Source organism: Diplotaxodon limnothrissa, linkage group LG6 (genome assembly GCF_057381915.1).
Source record: "Diplotaxodon limnothrissa isolate DT_005_m linkage group LG6, D_limnothrissa_male_GT1.1, whole genome shotgun sequence".
Taxonomy (NCBI): Eukaryota; Metazoa; Chordata; class Actinopteri; order Cichliformes; family Cichlidae; genus Diplotaxodon; species Diplotaxodon limnothrissa.
The window spans coordinates 33,188,907-33,207,208 of NC_140601.1; the positions used below are offsets into that span (position 1 = coordinate 33,188,907).

Consider the following 18,302-nt stretch of genomic DNA (forward strand, 5'->3'; position numbering starts at 1 on the left):
AGCAATTAAACATAAAAAGTACTAGATAATTGAAAACGGGTGACTGCAGGGAAAAACCGTTTTCTACAATCTCTTGTTCACTTGAGAGAGCTGCCCTTTAGACTACAAAAAAATCCAACAATATCGGCGTAGACGCGACCGCTCCCAATGCTCAAGTCCCATTGGCTACATCCTTGATAAGCCGGGCGTGTACGCGCAATTGATGCGGGAGCTGATTGGCTGCGGCGCGATCGCAGTGCTGACCTATGGTACACGGCTCTGTGCCTCAGCAGTTGTGTATTACTACGCTGATTGGACGGTCTCCTGTCACTCATCTGGGATACTAAGGAAGGGGTGCAAACTGCCAAGATGAAGCACTACGAGGTAAGTAGTATCTATGAAACTTTACCCGTCAGTGTGGCTACAAATGAATTAATTAAATAATCCCACAAGTTCTCAGACAATTCTCCAAATCAGCGAAAAGAGGTTCAAATTAAAAGCTTTAAACGTGAGCAGTGAAAATAGCACGCTGCTGCATCGCCGCCTCTCATATAGTGTGCCCTATATGAACGAGGTGCTGTGGCCTGTTGTCGTTAAAGTCGCGGTTTAATTGGCAAATCCTGTATCCGAAACACAAACAACACCCGCTGATATGATTAATTATACTTACGCTGAGCGTTTGATAAGTTCTCATTGTAAAGTGTAGGCTACTTCTCTGTTAGCTGAAGACTGATAACTGGGTGTAGGTAGGATAATGCTCGGCATCATCGCCATCTCTGGCCGCAGTGACTCATGGCGCTTCTTATCTTATTCTTACCCAATGCAGGTGAACGGTCAAGTGCGCAATCTCAGCACTTCTAAATTAACCCCTGTAGTATAACTGTGGGTTTAAAAAATAATAATAAAAATACATTTTAAATGAGGTGGAATGAGTGAAATTAATTAGATATTTGTATATTAAGAAGGAAAAATGTGCATAAGGGCCTCTTTACTGCTTTATCGCAAACGTGAAAAGCTTCCTGTTTCAAACAGCCGTTTTACTTGTGCAAGCACCTTACGTTTCTCCAGATGTTAACCGTTTCATGAGCACAAAAAAACCCATCAGACAGGATCTGAAGCAGTCTGACAGAAACCAATCCACCCAGTAACTGCTCTGGCTGCCCCTTTCTCCGTTGACAGGTGTCGCTTTTGAGACCTGTTGGCAGGATTAGAATTTAAATGAGGAAAAAAAAGACCGAAAAAGATTTTTAAAAATATCTAAGAACAAACTCCATTAGATTATGTCTGAAGTAAAATGCATACTTGTATGCTTTTAAATTGTATAAAACTAAATCATTTATTAAACATTGGTTTAATTGAACAATTTCGTCTTCTTCACACTGCATCAACTTTATTTGCACTGTAAGGGCTTTTTTCCATGCTTACAATCTGTCTACACCACACTAGGGCATGCAGCCCTTATGTTGAGTTAATTTAAAGAAATATATACATTTCATTGATTTATGACTACTTATTGTACTTCATTACATTTCTGGTGATTTCTTCTAACTCTGGCTAAAACCAGTATGGGACGGTGCCAAACATTCCTCAGTACAGGATAAAAACTTGACTGGGCAATGGGGCATAACTGTCTCTTAGGTCTCTGATCAAGCTGCCTGACTCAGCTTATCTCGTCAGTTATCACCTCCTGAACTTGTGTACAAGCCCTTTAGTTGGATTTGAAAATTCTAAACATTTTAGATGTGTACATGGAGTTACTGTGTAATAACCAGATGTATGACGGCGCCACATGGAATCAAATACACCAGGTGTTTATACTACCATTTACGACTCAGATTTTTTGGCAAAAATACCTATTAAATTGTTCAGTATTCATAAATATTAAGCATGGTTGTTCACTGACATTTGAAGCAAAATGCATATGTTAAACTTTAATTAACATCATATCTGTGGTTCTTTCTCTTTTGGAAACCAAACAGCTAAACTGGATTCAGAGCGCTCTGTCATCTTGACTAACTTGACTTGAGCTAAAATCAGTCCACCACATCCTGGGTTCTGTACGATGAAGTGAATTCAACATACCCAGGCTATCTTTCTGTTATCTAGATTCACTTAGTCAGGATAAGCAGTCACATGAAGCAGATTATTAACTAGCTAATACTCAGGTTCCCCCTGCGCGTTCACACAAAAGTGGTAGCATTGGCAGATAAATTACAAACATTCACAAGTGTACGGCCATCAGAAAGGCTGCTTTTTACAGATAGAACTGTAATATAAAAATATGACTCAGAATACTTTATTAATCCTTAAGGAAATTATGTGGTTCCAGTTGCTCCAAGACAATAAGAACAGTGACAGACTGAACTAAATGAAATAATACAATATATTACAAAATATAAGACATGAGTCTAACATATATATGAATAGCTCAATTACAAATATCCAGAATATTACAGAGATTAAATATATATGATTGACATTTTACTCTAGAGATCAACCAGTATAAAATAAAATATTCTGGCACATGGCCTTCTCTGTAGCAGGTTAGATTCATAGCATAAGTTACTATGGCGATGTAGCCCAGTAAGAAATGAACCACCTTTGTAGTCCTAAAAATCAGGTTTAGTCTGAAGTTAACTGGATAACACGAAATCCTAAATTCAGTCTGTTCTGATGTTATTGTCCTACTTTTATATATATGTATATATTTTAGTTAACTGCCTCCTCAGAGAGTTACCTATGAAGATAAAAATAAATTAGGCTGCAGGTGTTATAGCTCATGATTCTTCCAAAACATTAGTGTGACTTTTTGGTTTTAACTGTTTAATCTCTGTTTTAATGCATTTACACAAGATAGCACCAGAGAGCAACTTCACAGTCATCAACATGTAATGAGTATCTAGAAATGCATACAAAGCCAAAATGTTTCTACTTTGATTGGTGAAAAATATTTTAAAATGATCTCTTACCTTGAATAAATAGGTTCTGTGTAGTCATTATGAAAGTCCACTTAAGCTTGGTGCTCCCTGTTTCCCACTCTCACCCCAGAGTGTATTAGCAGCACAGTCACTGCCAGAGCTTTTATATAGATAGATGAGACAGGGGGAGGTGCTCAGGCGGAGGGTATGCCTGACACAGAAACTGAGATAGGATTATTTTTCCCAAAGTCTCGGCAGCATTGTCATGTGTCTGCCTCGTTTTTTTTCCCCTTCCCAATCTATGTGACTACCTTTTTCAGGACAATAATAAACTAATTAAATCACTTCATTTAATCAGACAGGCTGCCTTGCAAAAATGACAAACAATGGTCAATGCGTCATCTGAGTCTTGTACATTTAATCAAAGCAGTGTGAAGGTGAACAAGTGTTCACAATTCTGACATTTAAAACTTGAATAGTAAATTATGAGCGACACGAAGTTATTTTTTATTTATTCCCCCCCCCCCCCCCCCCCCCTTTTTTTTTTTTTTTTTTAACCAGAATAACATTCAAATTTAGCCCCTGTTTAAATCTGATGTTTGGATACATGTAGTGGACATACGGGTAATTAGCTACATAAGATGGTCTGCATTTACACATCCAAATCCAAGTTCGGATCTGATCCTGCTGCCACTTGTGACTGCATGTCTTTCATTCATTTTTTGAAATTGTATCCCAAGTCTTCGTTCTTAGGTAGTGGAATGGCGAAGTTTGCCAAGGGGAATACCCTGACTAAGCCCTCAGACTTTGGGGGGGGGAATTATCACCCTGAGGTGGCAGAAATAGGCGACTGTAGTCGTATGTGACTGAGACGTTTGGCTGTTCAGTTTGGTTTCATACTGTAAAACTCCTGTAGGCTGTGATAGTGAAACCTTAAACTGGTGTCACAGTGATGGACATGGGGGTTGAAGTTAGGAGCTGATTGAATGTCAGCATAGTATGGTTAACAGTAAGAGCGTGACATCACAAAATAGACACAGATGGCTGTGGGGTCTGTAGGGAGAGGTCAGGTTATGTGGACTTAGCAGGAGGTGTTTTATATTTAGCTGGGTAGATGAAGACTGGGGGGTCTAACTAGAAAGGGGTGTTGTCACTCTACCTCTTCTTCATCATCCTACTTAGCTGGGAGTTGAGAAGTGTCAGTGGTCATCAGGCGTCTGTTTTTAGAAACGAGTTATATTTCAAATGCAAGTCACTGCAGCTCTGAAAGGAAGCTGTTGCTCTCAGCTCCTGAAGTTTCTTTAATGATAAACACAGGTGACAGCTGGGGAATACTGGGCATTCCTACATATGCGCACACACACACACACACAGGCGGCATATGTTTGTGCTGCAGGGGTCGCCTGGGAGTTAAAGTGGCACAACAGAAGTGAAGGAATGAGTGGGGTGCAGACAGGGAGGGAGGGAGAGTAAAAGAAAGGTAGAGGGAGAGACAGATTTATTTCCACAGCTGAGAGCCTCCTCTCTCTTCTCCAGCTTAGCCCGCATCTGAGATAAACATTTGAGAGGTGGAGAGTGACGAGAGAACTGAGGGGAAGACGGGAATAAACCGAGAGCAGGAGAAGAACTGTGGACATGGATGCCCTAGCATTAGAGGCCACAGGCAACAAAAGGGTGGCTAACGGGGCAGTAGTGCCGGCCCCGCTGCCGGTCCAAGCCCAGAGTAAACGCAAACCTGCCAAAAAAACTAAAAAGGCTGTTGTTTTCTTTGAGGTGGAGATTCTGGACGCCAAGACCAAGGACAAGCTCTGCTTCCTGGACAAGGTAAGACGTCAGTCCTCTTTTTTTACACATTTGTGGAACCTTTTTTTTCTTAAATATTTATGCAACTTTAATTTTACTTTCACACCTAACTTACTTTGATACCTGATCTTTTTAAAAACTGCTTGTGCACATGTAATCATTGCTTCTCTGCTCAGTCCAACAGACCCAATATTTCTCTCCTTATACTTCAGTAGAATGGTCTTTTTATGTAAGTCAGGTGTTTTCTAGAACATGGAAAAGCTGCTATAGCTGTAGTCCCCACTGTCTGTCAGTGGGTGTGCACAGCCTTTGAGTGCTGCTGTCTGTAAATGGTGCACACACAGAAGTGCCTTTCATACATACAGCACAGCACTACTGGTTTTATTTATCTGGATATGGTAGAGGTTATTGACGCACATACAAGAAGACATGTACAAAATAAGAGTAACAACTGCAGCCTAATGCAGTCTTGTGTTACATCTGTAGCCTGTATTTATCCCACACTTATTATTTTGGAGTGGTCGGACAGATGGTTCACTTAAAGCACTGGGCATTACAATATAAATGCAATCACAGTTGTGCATGGCCTCAGACATGCATGCGCTTATGTGCAGTGAAATATGTTGATAATGTATGATTAAATATTGCTAGACACTTTCAAGGCATTCCCATGTTGCACTATGACACTTTATAAAATATGACCAGAACCACACTTGAGTGGTTGCCTGGTGATTGTGAACAATCACAAGTAGGTGTGACGAACAGCTGGTTGCTCAGAAGTTCAACATGCAACACCCTCAACATTTGGGCACTTTTGAGGTTACAGGACACCTGGTGGGAGGCATCCTGTCTCCAAACAGTCACAGCCCAACTCAGACTAACAGCTGTTTGTTTTGCATATTGGCAATGGTTTGCAAGTAGCCGTGTAATTTCTAGACACAGAGAGTCTTTCAGCATGTTACAATCATTCGGAATCAGTCTGAGTCGATGACCGTAACTCAACTGCAACTCACCACTTTGCAGTGAGAGACTTGATTCAACTGGTTGCCAACTGGTTGTATTCTGGTTATTCTGGGTCCTGCAGCAACAATTTCACTATCTGTTGAGGAATTTCTGTTTCAAATCTATGTGCTTCTGGCTGAAGGTAGCTAATATGATTATCAATGTATGCAGACAGCAACACATTGCAATCTTTGCTACTTTATAACGAACAGATTGTGTATAATTGACAACACAAGTCCTTTCAATAGCAAACTAAATCGATCTTATTGCTATTTTTTTGCTGTCTTTGCACACCAAAGAAACTTTAAAGAATGCTACAAACTGTGGGTGTTCACAGACCTGGAGTCAGTTTTGCACACGTTGCAGTAATTTTGGTGGAGCTGTTGTCTCTAACCACTGTTTTCCACAGTGTGACTGCAGCATAAGAGCAAAAGAATGATTTCTACTATAGAAATGCACCTTAAATTGAGCAGCTACTACAGTATTGCAGCACATATGTAGTTTTTCAGATTTACTTCTTGTTTGTCACTGTCTGGTCAGTGGTATTAATCATGACAATTATATTGATCATATATATAAAGTGTGCGTATATGTATGAGATTCAGGTTTGGCCCTATTTAACCACTCCTACAGTCTTTGAAAAATGCAAATATTTCTGCGTTTGTGCTGTTTATTCCAAAATGTGATTGAACCTGTTTGAAGATACATAAGATATTAAGACAAAAAATATGAACAATAGTCTGTTGATTGCATCAGTTTAACTCTAACAGCTTTAGTAGCTATAAAATCTATCACAACAGAAGCAGAATTAGTACAAGATTGCTTTAGACTTTACATTCATTGACATTTAACATCAGTTTTAAATTTCTTTTTAATTTTGAAATGTGTGCCCTTTTTCTGCAATACAACAAACCATTTGCACCGCTGTTACATTTGACCAATGTGTTGACTGATGGACTTCAGTTGTGTTTACAGTTGGGACTAAGTGGGTATCAGCACTGCATTAGCCATATTTACTTTGAAAGGATGTTTAAGCCAACTTTATCAGGCATATTTACAGTTATTTCTACTCCCCCTGTGCTTATGTTATTGTAATGTTTGACAGATTTAAATTGTTAGTGCTCAGCCTGCAGGTTATTGCTCTTGCATTAGAACTGTTTAGTGTATTGCTGTTGTGAGTCCGGTGAGTGTAGAGTTGCATTAGTCAAATTCACGGTGTGATCAGCCACGGCAGACTCTGCTTATTGAAGGCTACTCCTCAGGACCGCAGAGTATAAGGTTGTATCCTTATGGGATTATACTCTGTTGTCAGCTTAGCAGAGTTTCTATGGTGATAACATCATCAATCTTATCACCTCTTTGGAGGCAGCTTGACAGATGTGACAGATATAGATTTGGAATCTGGACAGAAGGCCCTTTGGGAGAGAGGCTTGGTCCTCCAAAGTAGGCTAACGGAGCTAAACTGACAAGCTGTGTGACACATTTAAAAAAATAAATAAATAAAAATCAAGTTCTGTATTATGTCTGGCTCAGTGTGTGTATATGACTGACTGACTTCATACTAAATGAGGCCTGCAGAAAGAGTGGGAGTCCAGAGAGGTGGTTGGTCCATCTAATTCAACCATAGTGATGTCATCCTGCTGAAAATGGCATGTAGTCTTCGGGGGGACATGAACAGAAGCCAAGTCAATTACAGCAGCAGACCTGCTCAGTCTACTACTGATTTGTCACACGATCTTTGAAAGCCAAGACGAGGGAGCGACACTTCAACAGGCAGATGATGACAGAATGTAAAGCAGTATCTCCTTACACTCCTTGTGAGCACTGAAATAAGCAATCAGCAAGACAATGCAAGTTTGATTTAAAGCTTAAAAAATAGTTCCCATCCTTTTTTAAAGACAATTGCAGAGATGGCTTACCATTGCTAAACTGTCTACACTGAAAAGTGCTGGCCTGGCTAAGAAACTGTAATGGCATTTTAGTCTTAACTTAGTGTAGTGGTTCTCACAATCACCCAATGTGCAAAAAAGGTCCCTGGTTCCCAGATGGAAAGAAACGCAGGTTCATCGAGGGTTGTGTTATTGATACTCACAGCTTGCAAACAGCAGCATTTTAGCAAGTTAAAGTAAATGAAAGACATTTTCCTTTTTTTATGAGCTACTGCTGTTTATGAGACCGTACCTAATTCAAAGAGCGACTACTGAAAAAGGTGCCCGCAGCAGCGTTATAGTACAATAGTAGTGACCCAGCAGTATATCCAGTGACATATTATAAACCAAATGTAAGCACAAATTTAGCTTAGGTAGTGTTTTCCCTGGAAATTTTAAGTTGAAGTATAAAACAACTGTCTTTAAATTAACCTTATTGTGGTTAAAATATTGTCAAATAGTAAAACACAAAAAAATATTTTGTACCAAGAAGTTGAAGCTTGGGTTGAGTTTTTTAACAAGATGCTTAAAACCTTCATTTTCAATCTGCTTGCTCTTCCTGTCATATTCAGCGCAGTTAGCGAGTGCTCCAGCAATTCTTTGGGTCATTTGTTTACATTAAGATCACTGACCACCAGTTGCTGCCATCTCCTCCTCCATAGCCTGGTTGTACTTGATGGTGTTTTCACCTTAACTGGTGAGAGAAGTTTGTTGTTTCCATTTTCAGCAGAAACAGTTTTCTTGTATGTTTTGTTTGTTAGAGGAGGTTGAAGTACCTCCCTTTTAAGGTAAATAAATCAGGCTGACGCACAGCTCTCGCGGTCAGACTTGCCCCGGCTTGTCTCAGTTTTATGGGCACTAGTAAGTGGAACAGGATCAGAATCAAATACTTAATTCCCAAGGAAAATATGTTGTTACAGTTGCTCTAAGACCATAAGAACAGTAACAGACTGAACTAAATTAAATAAGACAATATATTATAAAGTTAAAAAATGTCAAAATAGCTCTAATATTTACAAATGGCTCAATTATAGATATCCAGAATATCAAATGTATGGCGTTGTTGGAATAACAATATGACACTTTTGTCATGTAGAAATGTATACAGTGGCCCCTCGTTTATCACGGGAGATAAGTGAAATCCGCGAAGTAGCCAACTTTATTTATTACAGTTATTATAGATGTTTTAAGGCTGTAAAACCCCTCAGTATACACTTTTCTCAGACAGGCATGAATATTGTCACACTTTTCTCTCTTGTTTAAACACTCTCAAAGTTCAAACCTTTGTATTATAGAACGAAACCAAAGGCACCTGACGGTGCAAAACGTTTCGTGGACATTGTTGTTTGTTAGGGAGAAAACTTACATACAGTACAGCACAGCAGAGTCACACTGCTCGCGATTGAAGATTTATGTAAATTTGACAAGCTGAATGCAATCTATACTGTGCAGGAGACACAGCACGAGATTGATTGACAATGGTTTACAGCCAATCAGGGCGGAGAACACAATGCACAAAAAAAGAAAGAAAGAAAAACAGGCATAATTGCACCAAAAAAGACCACGAGGCCGCGAAAGGTGAACCGCGAGGGACCACTGTATCTGTGCCAGATTTTATAATGGCAGTATGCTTGGAGTCAGATGACACAAAGATGTTAAATTCATTTCTGCCTAATTGTACATTGCTCCAAATAAATCATATCACAGATAACATTAGAAGTTAGTATGTGCCCTAAGATTAGCAGAACTCACCACACTGTCAACCTGCTAAAAGCAGACTGTAGTTTTGTTTTGGTTGTTCGTTTTGTTTGAATGCATGCCTCCTTAGCTTAAACAGATAAAACCCCTTGTTCAAATAATTGTGACAGTGATTATTACTTTAAACAACAAGATTCAAGCTAATTCCCCAGGGTTTCACTGTTTGTTGTCCTGTAACAACTGTTCATGTCCATATTTACCTTTGTGCGCTCTTCGTGTTTCTGTTTCGTCGTCATTCCTTTTTTATATTGGGGGGTTGTTGAGCCATTGCTGGCAGCCTGGCATGAGGTTGTGTACTTTGGCTGTGTGTCTCTGTGCCAAGTTTCTTTGAAACCCTAATACCAGCTGTTAAATAGCTCACATCCATGGGGTGTGCGCACACAGTCAAAGCTAAATTTACCCCTAATCACCATCATGAATGGAAAACAGGGTTATTATCTGTTCCTTTGTATGTACACGTCCCTGCACTTATTTATTGTGATGTTATTTGTAGGTTGAGCCAAATGCCACCATCGGGGAGATCAAGTCTATGTTCCACAAAAGCCGTGAGTGCCATCTGTCTGCAGCCTCATAAATCTAAGTCAAGATCAAGGAAATCTTCTAACGTAGCCTAGATAAATACATCAAAACAGTCTTAAGAAGATCTGGTTTTGTTTGTTTCAGATCCTCAGTGGTACCCAGCCCGACAGTCCATTCGCCTTGACCCAAGTAGGTCCACTTAAATCAATGTTTTCCTTCTGACTTTAAATCATTTATTTTTATAATTTATTTATTTTAAATACATTTTAAATCTCATATTAAGTAACGTGTGTTTTTCAGAGGGGAAGTCTCTGAAGGACGAGGACGTTCTGCAGCATCTTCCTGTAGGGACTACAGCCACCTTCTATTTCAGAGACCTGGGAGCTCAGATCAGCTGGGTCACAGTGAGTACAACACAAAGACAGCTCCAAAGACAGGAACATATTGTGCTGCCATGAATGGGTCCAACAGCCCTGTCAAGCCCAGATACATCAGTGCAAGTGGGATCAAGCAGAGCTATATAGAGTTTTCCCTGTGTGTAGAAATTGAGTGTGTGTTTGTGGGTCAGACGTTTAGACCTAACTTTGAGGTTAATTTGCTACACAGAAGTCGACTTTGACAGTGAAGGTTGTTTTGACTCTGCAGGGAGATGCAGGACAAGCAGATGGAAAATAATTTACAGTGGGGCAAAAAAGTATTTAGTCAGCCACCGATTGTGCAAGTTCCCCCATCTAAAATGATGACAGAGGTCAGTAATTTGCACCAGAGGTACACTTCAACTGTGAGAGACAGAATGTGAAAAAAAAATCCATGAATCCACATGGTAGGATTTGTAAAGAATTTATTCGTAAATTAGGGTGGAAAATAAGTATTTGGTCACCTCAAACATGGAAAATCTCTGGCTCTCACAGACCTGTAACGTCTTCTGTAAGAAGCTTTTCTGTCCCCCACTCGTTACCTGTATGAATGGCACCTGTTTGAACCCATCATCTGTATAAAAGACACCTGTCCACAGCCTCAAACAGTCAGACTCCAAACTCCGCCATGGCCAAGACCAAAGAGCTTTCGAAGGACACCAGGAAAAGTATTGTAGACCTGCACCAGACTGGGAAGAGTGAATCTACAATAGGCAAGCAGCTTGGTGTGAAAAAATCAACTGTGGGAGCAATCATCAGAAAATGGAAGACATACAAGACCACTGATAATCTCCCTCGATCTGGGGCTCCACGCAAGATCTCATCCCGTGGGGTCAAAATGATCATGAGAACGGTGAGCAAAGATCCCAGAACCACACGGGGGGACCTGGTGAATGACCTGCAGAGAGCTGGGACCAAAGTAACAAAGGTCACCATCAGTAACACACTACAACGGCAGGGAATCAAATCCCGCAGTGCCAGACGTGTTCCGCTGCTGAAGCCAGTGCATGTCCAGGCCCGTCTGAAGTTTGCCAGAGAGCACATGGATGATACAGCAGAGGATTGGGAGAATGTCATGTGGTCAGATGAAACCAAAGTAGAACTTTTTGGTATAAACTCAACTCGTCGTGTTTGGAGGAAGAAGAATACTGAGTTGCATCCCAAGAACACCATACCTACTGTGAAGCATGGGGGTGGAAACATCATGCTATGGGGCTGTTTTTCTGCCAAGGGGACAGGACGACTGATCCGTGTTAAGGACAGAATGAATGGGGCCATGTATCGTGAGATTTTGAGCCAAAACCTCCTTCCATCAGTGAGAACTTTGAAGATGAAACGAGGCTGGGTCTTCCAACATGACAATGATCCAAAACACACCGCCCGGGCAACAAAGGAGTGGCTCCGTAAGAAGCATTTGAAAGTCCTGGAGTGGCCTAGCCAGTCTCCAGACCTCAACCCCATAGAAAATCTGTGGCGGGAGTTGAAAGTCCGTGTTGCTCGGCGACAGCCCCAAAACATCACTGCTCTCGAGAAGATCTGCATGGAGGAATGGGCCAAAATACCAGCTACTGTGTGTGCAAACCTGGTAAAGACCTATAGTAAACGTTTGACCTCTGTTATTGCCAACAAAGGTTATGTTAAAAAGTATTGAGTTGTATTTTTGTTATTGACCAAATACTTATTTTCCACCCTGATTTACGAATAAATTCTTTACAAATCCTACCATGTGGATTCATGGATTTTTTTTTTTCACATTCTGTCTCTCACAGTTGAAGTGTACCTCTGGTGCAAATTACTGACCTCTGTCATCATTTTAGGTGGGGGAACTTGCACAATCGGTGGCTGACTAAATACTTTTTTGCCCCACTGTATGACCAAGGTTAAAATAACTGAGAGTGTATGTTCATTGTTTGAGTCTCCAAAGTTCTGACTAATCTTTCTTGTTCCTTTGTTTTTTTTTTTTGTTTTTCCAGGTTTTCCTAACAGAGTACACCGGTCCACTGGTCATCTATCTGTTGTTCTACTTCAGGGTTCCCTTCATCTACCCACCCAAATATGACTTTACCACCAGTAAACACTGGGTTGTACAGTGAGTGTCTCAAACACACTTTCAGAACACTTAGGTAGTCAAACAGAGCCTGCTTGTCCTCTTTTGTGACCATCTCAACAGCTCAAATAGAAGATAACACTCTTGTGCCTGTCACCTAAATATAAAGCTTTAGCTGTAGTAAACAACATTGTAAGCTTAGTGTTGTAAACACTTCTGATGAGTTTTATCCCTAATTGTATATCAAATACTTTAATGTCTGCTTATCAGTGTTTGTATTTGCCTTATTTTAGCTCAGTGGTGTCAAATGTGGTCGTATAGTGTGAACATTGCACATTTAGGATCAAACTAATGACCTGCCAGAATTTTAGATGTAGACTACAAACTGTGTTCATCGGTTTATAAATGGATTTTATTAAATGTGAACTAGTCTGTAGTCTGACAGAACCCCAGAAACTTGCTGTAAGCAGTCAAAAGAAAGTTGCATTAAATAATCTAAACTAAAAGAAGCATTGCTTTGTTTGCAACTTAATGAAGGACACCTATTTTATTTTTTTATTTATTTTAAAAAGGCTGATGGGTTATTGTTGTCACCCTGCCGGGGAGGCAGCAAGGCTTAAAAAATACTAGCAGCCGCCAATATTTTTTAAGTTATTTAAAAAAAAAATTTAATAAGGCTAATCAAGTGCCTATATTTTTCCAGTCTTGCCTGTATGTGTCACTCTTTCCACTACGTTAAGAGACTCCTGGAGACGCTGTTTGTCCATCGCTTCTCTCATGGAACAATGCCGTTACGCAACATCTTCAAGGTGATTTAGAAATGCATATCATTTACATTCATCCATGTTACCTTACCGCATACAAATATGTGTTTTGAAGATCTGGTTTAAGTACGGTACAAGATGAAAAGTGTTTCATTTTCTGACTGAAAATGTTGGGCTGACAATGCTTCTGTCACATTCTGTTTTAGAACTGTACCTACTACTGGGGCTTTGCAGCATGGATGGCTTATTACATCAACCACCCGCTATATACGCCACCCAGTGAGTATGCATGCAGCTACAATTTCTTACAATCAACGCTCACACGTGCCAGTGTGTCATTGTAACTCTTTTTTTCCCCCTTTGCTGATTACATTGATTGCCTCTCTTGCAGTTTATGGGGAGCAACAGATAAGAATTGCCCTCATCATATTCTTGGTAAGAACATTTCTACGATTAGATTTTTTTAAAACACTTTTTTTGTTTTGTTTTGATTTAACACGTTAGGAGTGACATGGTTTCTTTTTCCAGTTCTGTCAGATCGGCAACTTCTCCATCCACATTGCTCTTCGGAACCTTCGTCCACCAGGTAAACACACCTGTCAAATCTGTACATCAATATCTCCATACCTTTTCTTCTCTTTCTAGAAATAATATTTGAAGAGTATTATGATTTTAATATTTCCTAATAGAAAATGACAAAAACTCAAACTACACTTATGACTATGAACAAAAAGTGACTTCCTCAAGATGTTGATAAGTTATAATGAAGTATAATATGTGACATTAGACATTTTCAATGTAAAATAAAAACTTCATATAGAAACTTCATATAGAACCCTGGTTTCGTGTGTGTGTGCGCGCGTGCTATTTTCATAGTCCAAATCTGACTGAAAAATAAAATTGTGGTCTCTCTGCAGTCTCAGTAGTTTTAAACAAAACATTATTCTGTCAGCAAATAATAAAACTAAAGATGACTGCATGGATTGAAAATATTTTGAATTTTCATTCACCCACCCTAAATCCAGGCTCTAAGACCAGGAAGATTCCCTATCCAACCAAGAACCCCTTCACCTGGATCTTTCTGCTGGTCTCCTGTCCCAACTACACCTATGAGGTAACAGGTTTAATGACTTTGGTGGCTAAAGGTTTTCTGTCCACTGTAGTAACAAATCAGTTTTAAGAGGGTCATTGATGCTTTAACCATGCAGCTGAATGTTCTCTCACTTGAATATATAAATTGTAGTGTCTCACTTGTATTGAAGTATGTTCAGTTTGTTAAACTATGGGGTGAGCCAGTATAGGTCTGGGGGAAAATATGGATTGAAACTGCAGATTTAATCTTTCCCCCCCTTTGCTTTCCTTGTGCTTTAATTCAACTCCGGACCCTTTTGTTGTTAACAGCCTTTTTTCCTTCTTCTCAAGGGGGGGAGCAAGTCTGAAGGGTTCAGAACTGCTGCATTAATCAAAGAGTTTGCTGCCCTCTGGTGGCATTAGTACATCTTTATCGCATAACTGGCTTTTCTCCTTGAGAGAACTATACGTTGTTCATCGGTCAGGTTATGGACCCAGGACCTTTGATGTCTTACAGCAGAATTTTTGGACTTGTAGTTGGATTGTTGGAGCTCTGTTTGACAATCTAGTGATTGGATTCTGAAGTCTGGAAGTTAGGTCAATGATTGGTGGTGGGGGGAAAAAAATCTGTTCATCCCACCAGATTTTAATCTGACTGTAAAGTAAATCCATTGTGTAGTTACCTCATTAATCTTTAGTGGAAAAAAAGTCATTTCCATCACATGTATATGGATTCATAAAAATCTGAAAACTCAGTGTACAGCTCACTGTTGACAACCGTCTCTGTAGGAGTGTAGTGACAAAGGAACCAGATAAGGGGAAAAGGAAAGTTTATGTCTCACATCCTTCTCCTTCCTCCTGCAGTTGGGCTCCTGGCTTGGTTTCACCCTCATGACCCAGTGTCTGCCAGTGGCCTTCTTTACTTTGGTGGGCTTCATCCAGATGACCGTTTGGGCAAAGGGGAAGCACCGCAGCTACCTGAAGGAGTTCCGAGACTACCCTCCTCTCCGCTCGCCCATCCTGCCTTTCATCCTGTAGAGGACTAGTCAGCACTGCCTGTTTGTAGGAATCAAACCCTCCCCTTTTCCTTGCTTTAAAACCTACACTGGGAAAAAGGAGCCTGTTTTTTTCCCCCCCCATGATGTTCAACCTTTGTTTTCCCTTCTTGTAATCTGTCCCCTTTTGTTTTGTGTGAGAATGTAAAACACTAGTATTGCTCTAAAAAATTTTTATTGAAGACAGACAAACCCTGATTGGTAAATTGAGTTTTGATGTATGTTTGCTTTCCCAGAGCAGTTTTCACCCTTAAACTAACCAGTGTATATATGACACCAGTTCCTTTTTTTTCATCCAGTACTGTTGTTTAGGGGTTGAATTTGCACCTGGTGATATTCAGCATAGAGTTCTCAGTTTTTATTTCCATAAATTTAAATCTGAAACCGTGACAGAACTTAATTTGTTAATGTCTGATGTAATTTATTAAAAAAGTAAACCAACATGTGGTTGTGTCATTTCAGGTTAATTCATGACATCTACACTACTTGAAAATTACCTTTTAAAACAGTAATGATCAAATAAATCAAAATCATTTTATGGTGAAATGGTTCATCTGAATAGGCTGAGTTGTCTTTTATAACATCAGTTTGTATTTTCGGTAATAAGATGCTGGATGTAGAGCTTAAACAATATTGTTTAATGTGAACAGTAGCAGGTATATACAAAGAAGTAGAATCAGAGGATGAACTGATTATGCCGCTTGAGCCTGAGCCTCAATTCTCTTCTTCCTCAGCTGGAGCCTCCTCTCCCTCTCGTACTCTTTCATACGCATCACATAGCTGCAGGCAGAAACACACAAGCATCAGGGTGAAGTTTATTGATGAAATCTGGGGTTTTGTGTTGCTTTGATACTCGAAGAAGAAAACTAGTTGCTCTGCTCAGCCCAAATAGTAAAAAGAGAAATTAAAAATGCATGCCATGAAAGAGTTCGGCTCTTAGGAGGTTAAAGGAAAGCTAAATGGACCTTGTGTTTTTTAGACTCCGCATGACCAGATTGTTTTCATAGACTTCATAAGTATTTTAGATATGAATCATGTGTGGCTAAGATTTATTTACATCTGACAGTAATACATGCTTCCTCAATATCAATAGTTTTAAAAAAGTGAATCTACCATATATAAAGATCTACTCATAGGAGCAGACCTCAGTTTTCACTTTATATATATGGGTTTTTTTTAAGTTTTATTTTTAAGTTTGATTATTATTTATCGTTTTAAATTGCAGCACTAACAACAATGTCTATACAACTGTAAGCACTTACTCCTGGTGCTCGCAGTAGTCCCAGTCGTGTCTCTCATGCTTGCAGGCTAAGAAGTTGGGCCAGTTGTCCCTCTTGCACTTCATGAGTTTCAGGAGGTAATGGGCACAGTAGTCCCTCTGCTCCACAGGCAACTGGGCCAAGTTCATCTGCTCCTGTGTCGCAATCATCTCTGACAAAGGGACACAAATTTTGAATTATTACCAAGTAAAACACCCTGATGTGCTAAATAGAATATGATATAGAAGCTTGCAATAAAAAGTAATTGGTCTGACCTTATTCTTAGTCACAATTATGGATAAACACAATATGGCTAAACTAATATCACCAAACATTTTCATGTCTTGATTGAAGATATTGAGAAAGCAGTAAAAGTTAATCACAAAAGTAGTTGCTTCTGACACTTTTCAAACCATTGCTTGCACAAAATGGTTTGATTTTATCAAAGTTTCTGGGGTGATTTAACTTTACAGCACTTTCAATATCACACAAAAACGTGCCAGCTGGGTCGAGGTCAGAACTGTTTTTCAAACAGGAAATTCATTCTTATTCTCTACCCTTTCCCCTCACCCCCCATGTGGCGATTGGAGACAGAAGTTCTTCCAAGGACCTGGTTCTACTGGAAGTCTCTTCCTAGTAAAAATGAGTTATTTTTCCCACCGTCGCTAAGTGTTTGCCAAAAGTGGCCTGCTGGATAATTGGGGTTCTCTGTACAGATTCTTTACACTGCATTAAAACGTTCTTTAAAATGATTGTTGTTGCTATATGAATATGTACCTCTGCTAAATATAGTATCCTGGGAAAAATCATTTTTTGCGACCAAGGATCTCTCTGTGTATTTTAGATAGCTTTGCCTCATCTCCCCAAAGTAGTATTGAGGAGCTTCCTAGAGGACTTCTGCAATGTTGCACTGGCTTCTGTCACTTTTATTACAGTGGATACATAAATATAGGTTAAGCAAGTCAGAGGTAGGCATTTTGAAGTTGCTTTTGTGACGCCCATTCATCATGAGAATCGAGAATTTCCTCCATTTCTAGACAGGCTGTCTAATTGTAGTTTGATGAACACTCAGGTCTTATGTAAACTGTTGCGAAAGAGAATGCTCAAACTAAACTCTTGAGAAGAGTAAACTTTGTCAGTATAGACTTTGTTTGTATACTTTTGTACATCTGACTCCAAGTATCTTGGCACAGAGGTCCATAGAAAGTTTCTAGCCTAATCTGAACTGTGAGTGATTAAACCAGTTGTGCAATGCAACCATGAAAATACAACTTTCTTGTGACAGAAACGGAGATAAGAATCCCCTTCATGAGTAATCTGTGCCGAAATCCTGGTACAGCTCATGACAAACTAACAAAACCAGTTAGCTGGTAAGCTAACCAACACATTACCGCAAAGCTAACGTAAGCTAACACTTGACAGGCCAAACTAGCTGCTAATAAATCAATTCCAGTCTCAATTAATAAAAAAAATAAATAAATAATGCAGCTGTAAAAGACGCCGAGCTGCTAGCTGCAGACCAACCTCTCTCCTTCCTTTCTGCAAAGCCGAACTGCGGGTCGAACTCGAATTTCTTCGCCGGGTCGGGTTCGGTGTCCGTCTCGGTGACATATCTTCTGACCAGGTGGGCTCCCATGACACCGAGTAAACGTACACTGTTGAAATCAACAAATTCTGGTCGCTTTTCTTTGGCGCTAACGAAATCTTTACAGAATTATTCTGCTATCAGCCATTCGGTCACCTCCACAAGCCTCCTGCTACCACTTCCGGCTGTCACCGGAAA

At 39.9% G+C, this 18,302-nt stretch overlaps 2 protein-coding genes across 3 annotated transcripts; one reads left to right on the top strand and one right to left on the bottom strand.

The window, feature by feature from the left end:
* The first annotated feature begins 282 nt into the window (after positions 1 to 282).
* On the top strand, positions 283 to 15,696 carry tecrb (trans-2,3-enoyl-CoA reductase b). 2 transcript variants are annotated; one of them, XM_085356210.1, is made up of 12 exons: positions 283 to 363; positions 4,671 to 4,721; positions 9,882 to 9,933; positions 10,052 to 10,096; positions 10,208 to 10,311; positions 12,297 to 12,412; positions 13,074 to 13,179; positions 13,341 to 13,413; positions 13,526 to 13,569; positions 13,663 to 13,720; positions 14,160 to 14,248; positions 15,070 to 15,696. In XM_085356210.1, the coding sequence occupies exons 1-12, from the start codon at positions 349 to 351 to the stop codon at positions 15,241 to 15,243; spliced, it is 927 nt and encodes a 308-aa protein (XP_085212336.1). In that variant the 5' UTR covers positions 283 to 348; the 3' UTR covers positions 15,244 to 15,696. The 2 variants fall into 2 exon arrangements, with proteins under 2 accessions (XP_085212336.1, XP_085212335.1); XM_085356209.1 differs by lacking the exon at positions 283 to 363 and having other exon boundaries at positions 4,282 to 4,721.
* A 174-nt stretch (positions 15,697 to 15,870) lies between these two features.
* On the bottom strand, positions 15,871 to 18,286 carry ndufb7 (NADH:ubiquinone oxidoreductase subunit B7). Its single transcript, XM_085356211.1, has 3 exons — positions 18,044 to 18,286; positions 16,523 to 16,691; positions 15,871 to 16,040 (listed from the first exon to the last, which is right to left on the bottom strand). Exons 1-3 carry the CDS (start codon positions 18,153 to 18,155, stop codon positions 15,953 to 15,955), a joined length of 369 nt encoding a protein of 122 aa, XP_085212337.1. The 5' UTR covers positions 18,156 to 18,286; the 3' UTR covers positions 15,871 to 15,952.
* Positions 18,287 to 18,302: the final 16 nt, after the last annotated feature.

Excerpts from the sequence above, each read along its gene's own strand:
- tecrb (XM_085356209.1), top strand. The coding sequence starts at position 4,533 with ATGGATGCCCTAGCATTAGAGGCCACAGGCAACAAAAGGGTGGCTAAC. Across the intron at positions 10,097-10,207 it reads GTCCATTCGCCTTGACCCAA|AGGGGAAGTCTCTGAAGGAC; the intron begins GTAGGTCCACTT and ends TGTGTTTTTCAG. Across the intron at positions 10,312-12,296 it reads CTCAGATCAGCTGGGTCACA|GTTTTCCTAACAGAGTACAC; the intron begins GTGAGTACAACA and ends TTGTTTTTCCAG.
- ndufb7 (XM_085356211.1), bottom strand. The coding sequence starts at position 18,155 with ATGGGAGCCCACCTGGTCAGAAGATATGTCACCGAGACGGACACCGAA. Across the intron at positions 16,692-18,043 it reads TGCAGAAAGGAAGGAGAGAG|AGATGATTGCGACACAGGAG; the intron begins GTTGGTCTGCAG and ends TCCCTTTGTCAG. Across the intron at positions 16,041-16,522 it reads GACTACTGCGAGCACCAGGA|CTATGTGATGCGTATGAAAG; the intron begins GTAAGTGCTTAC and ends TTCTGCCTGCAG.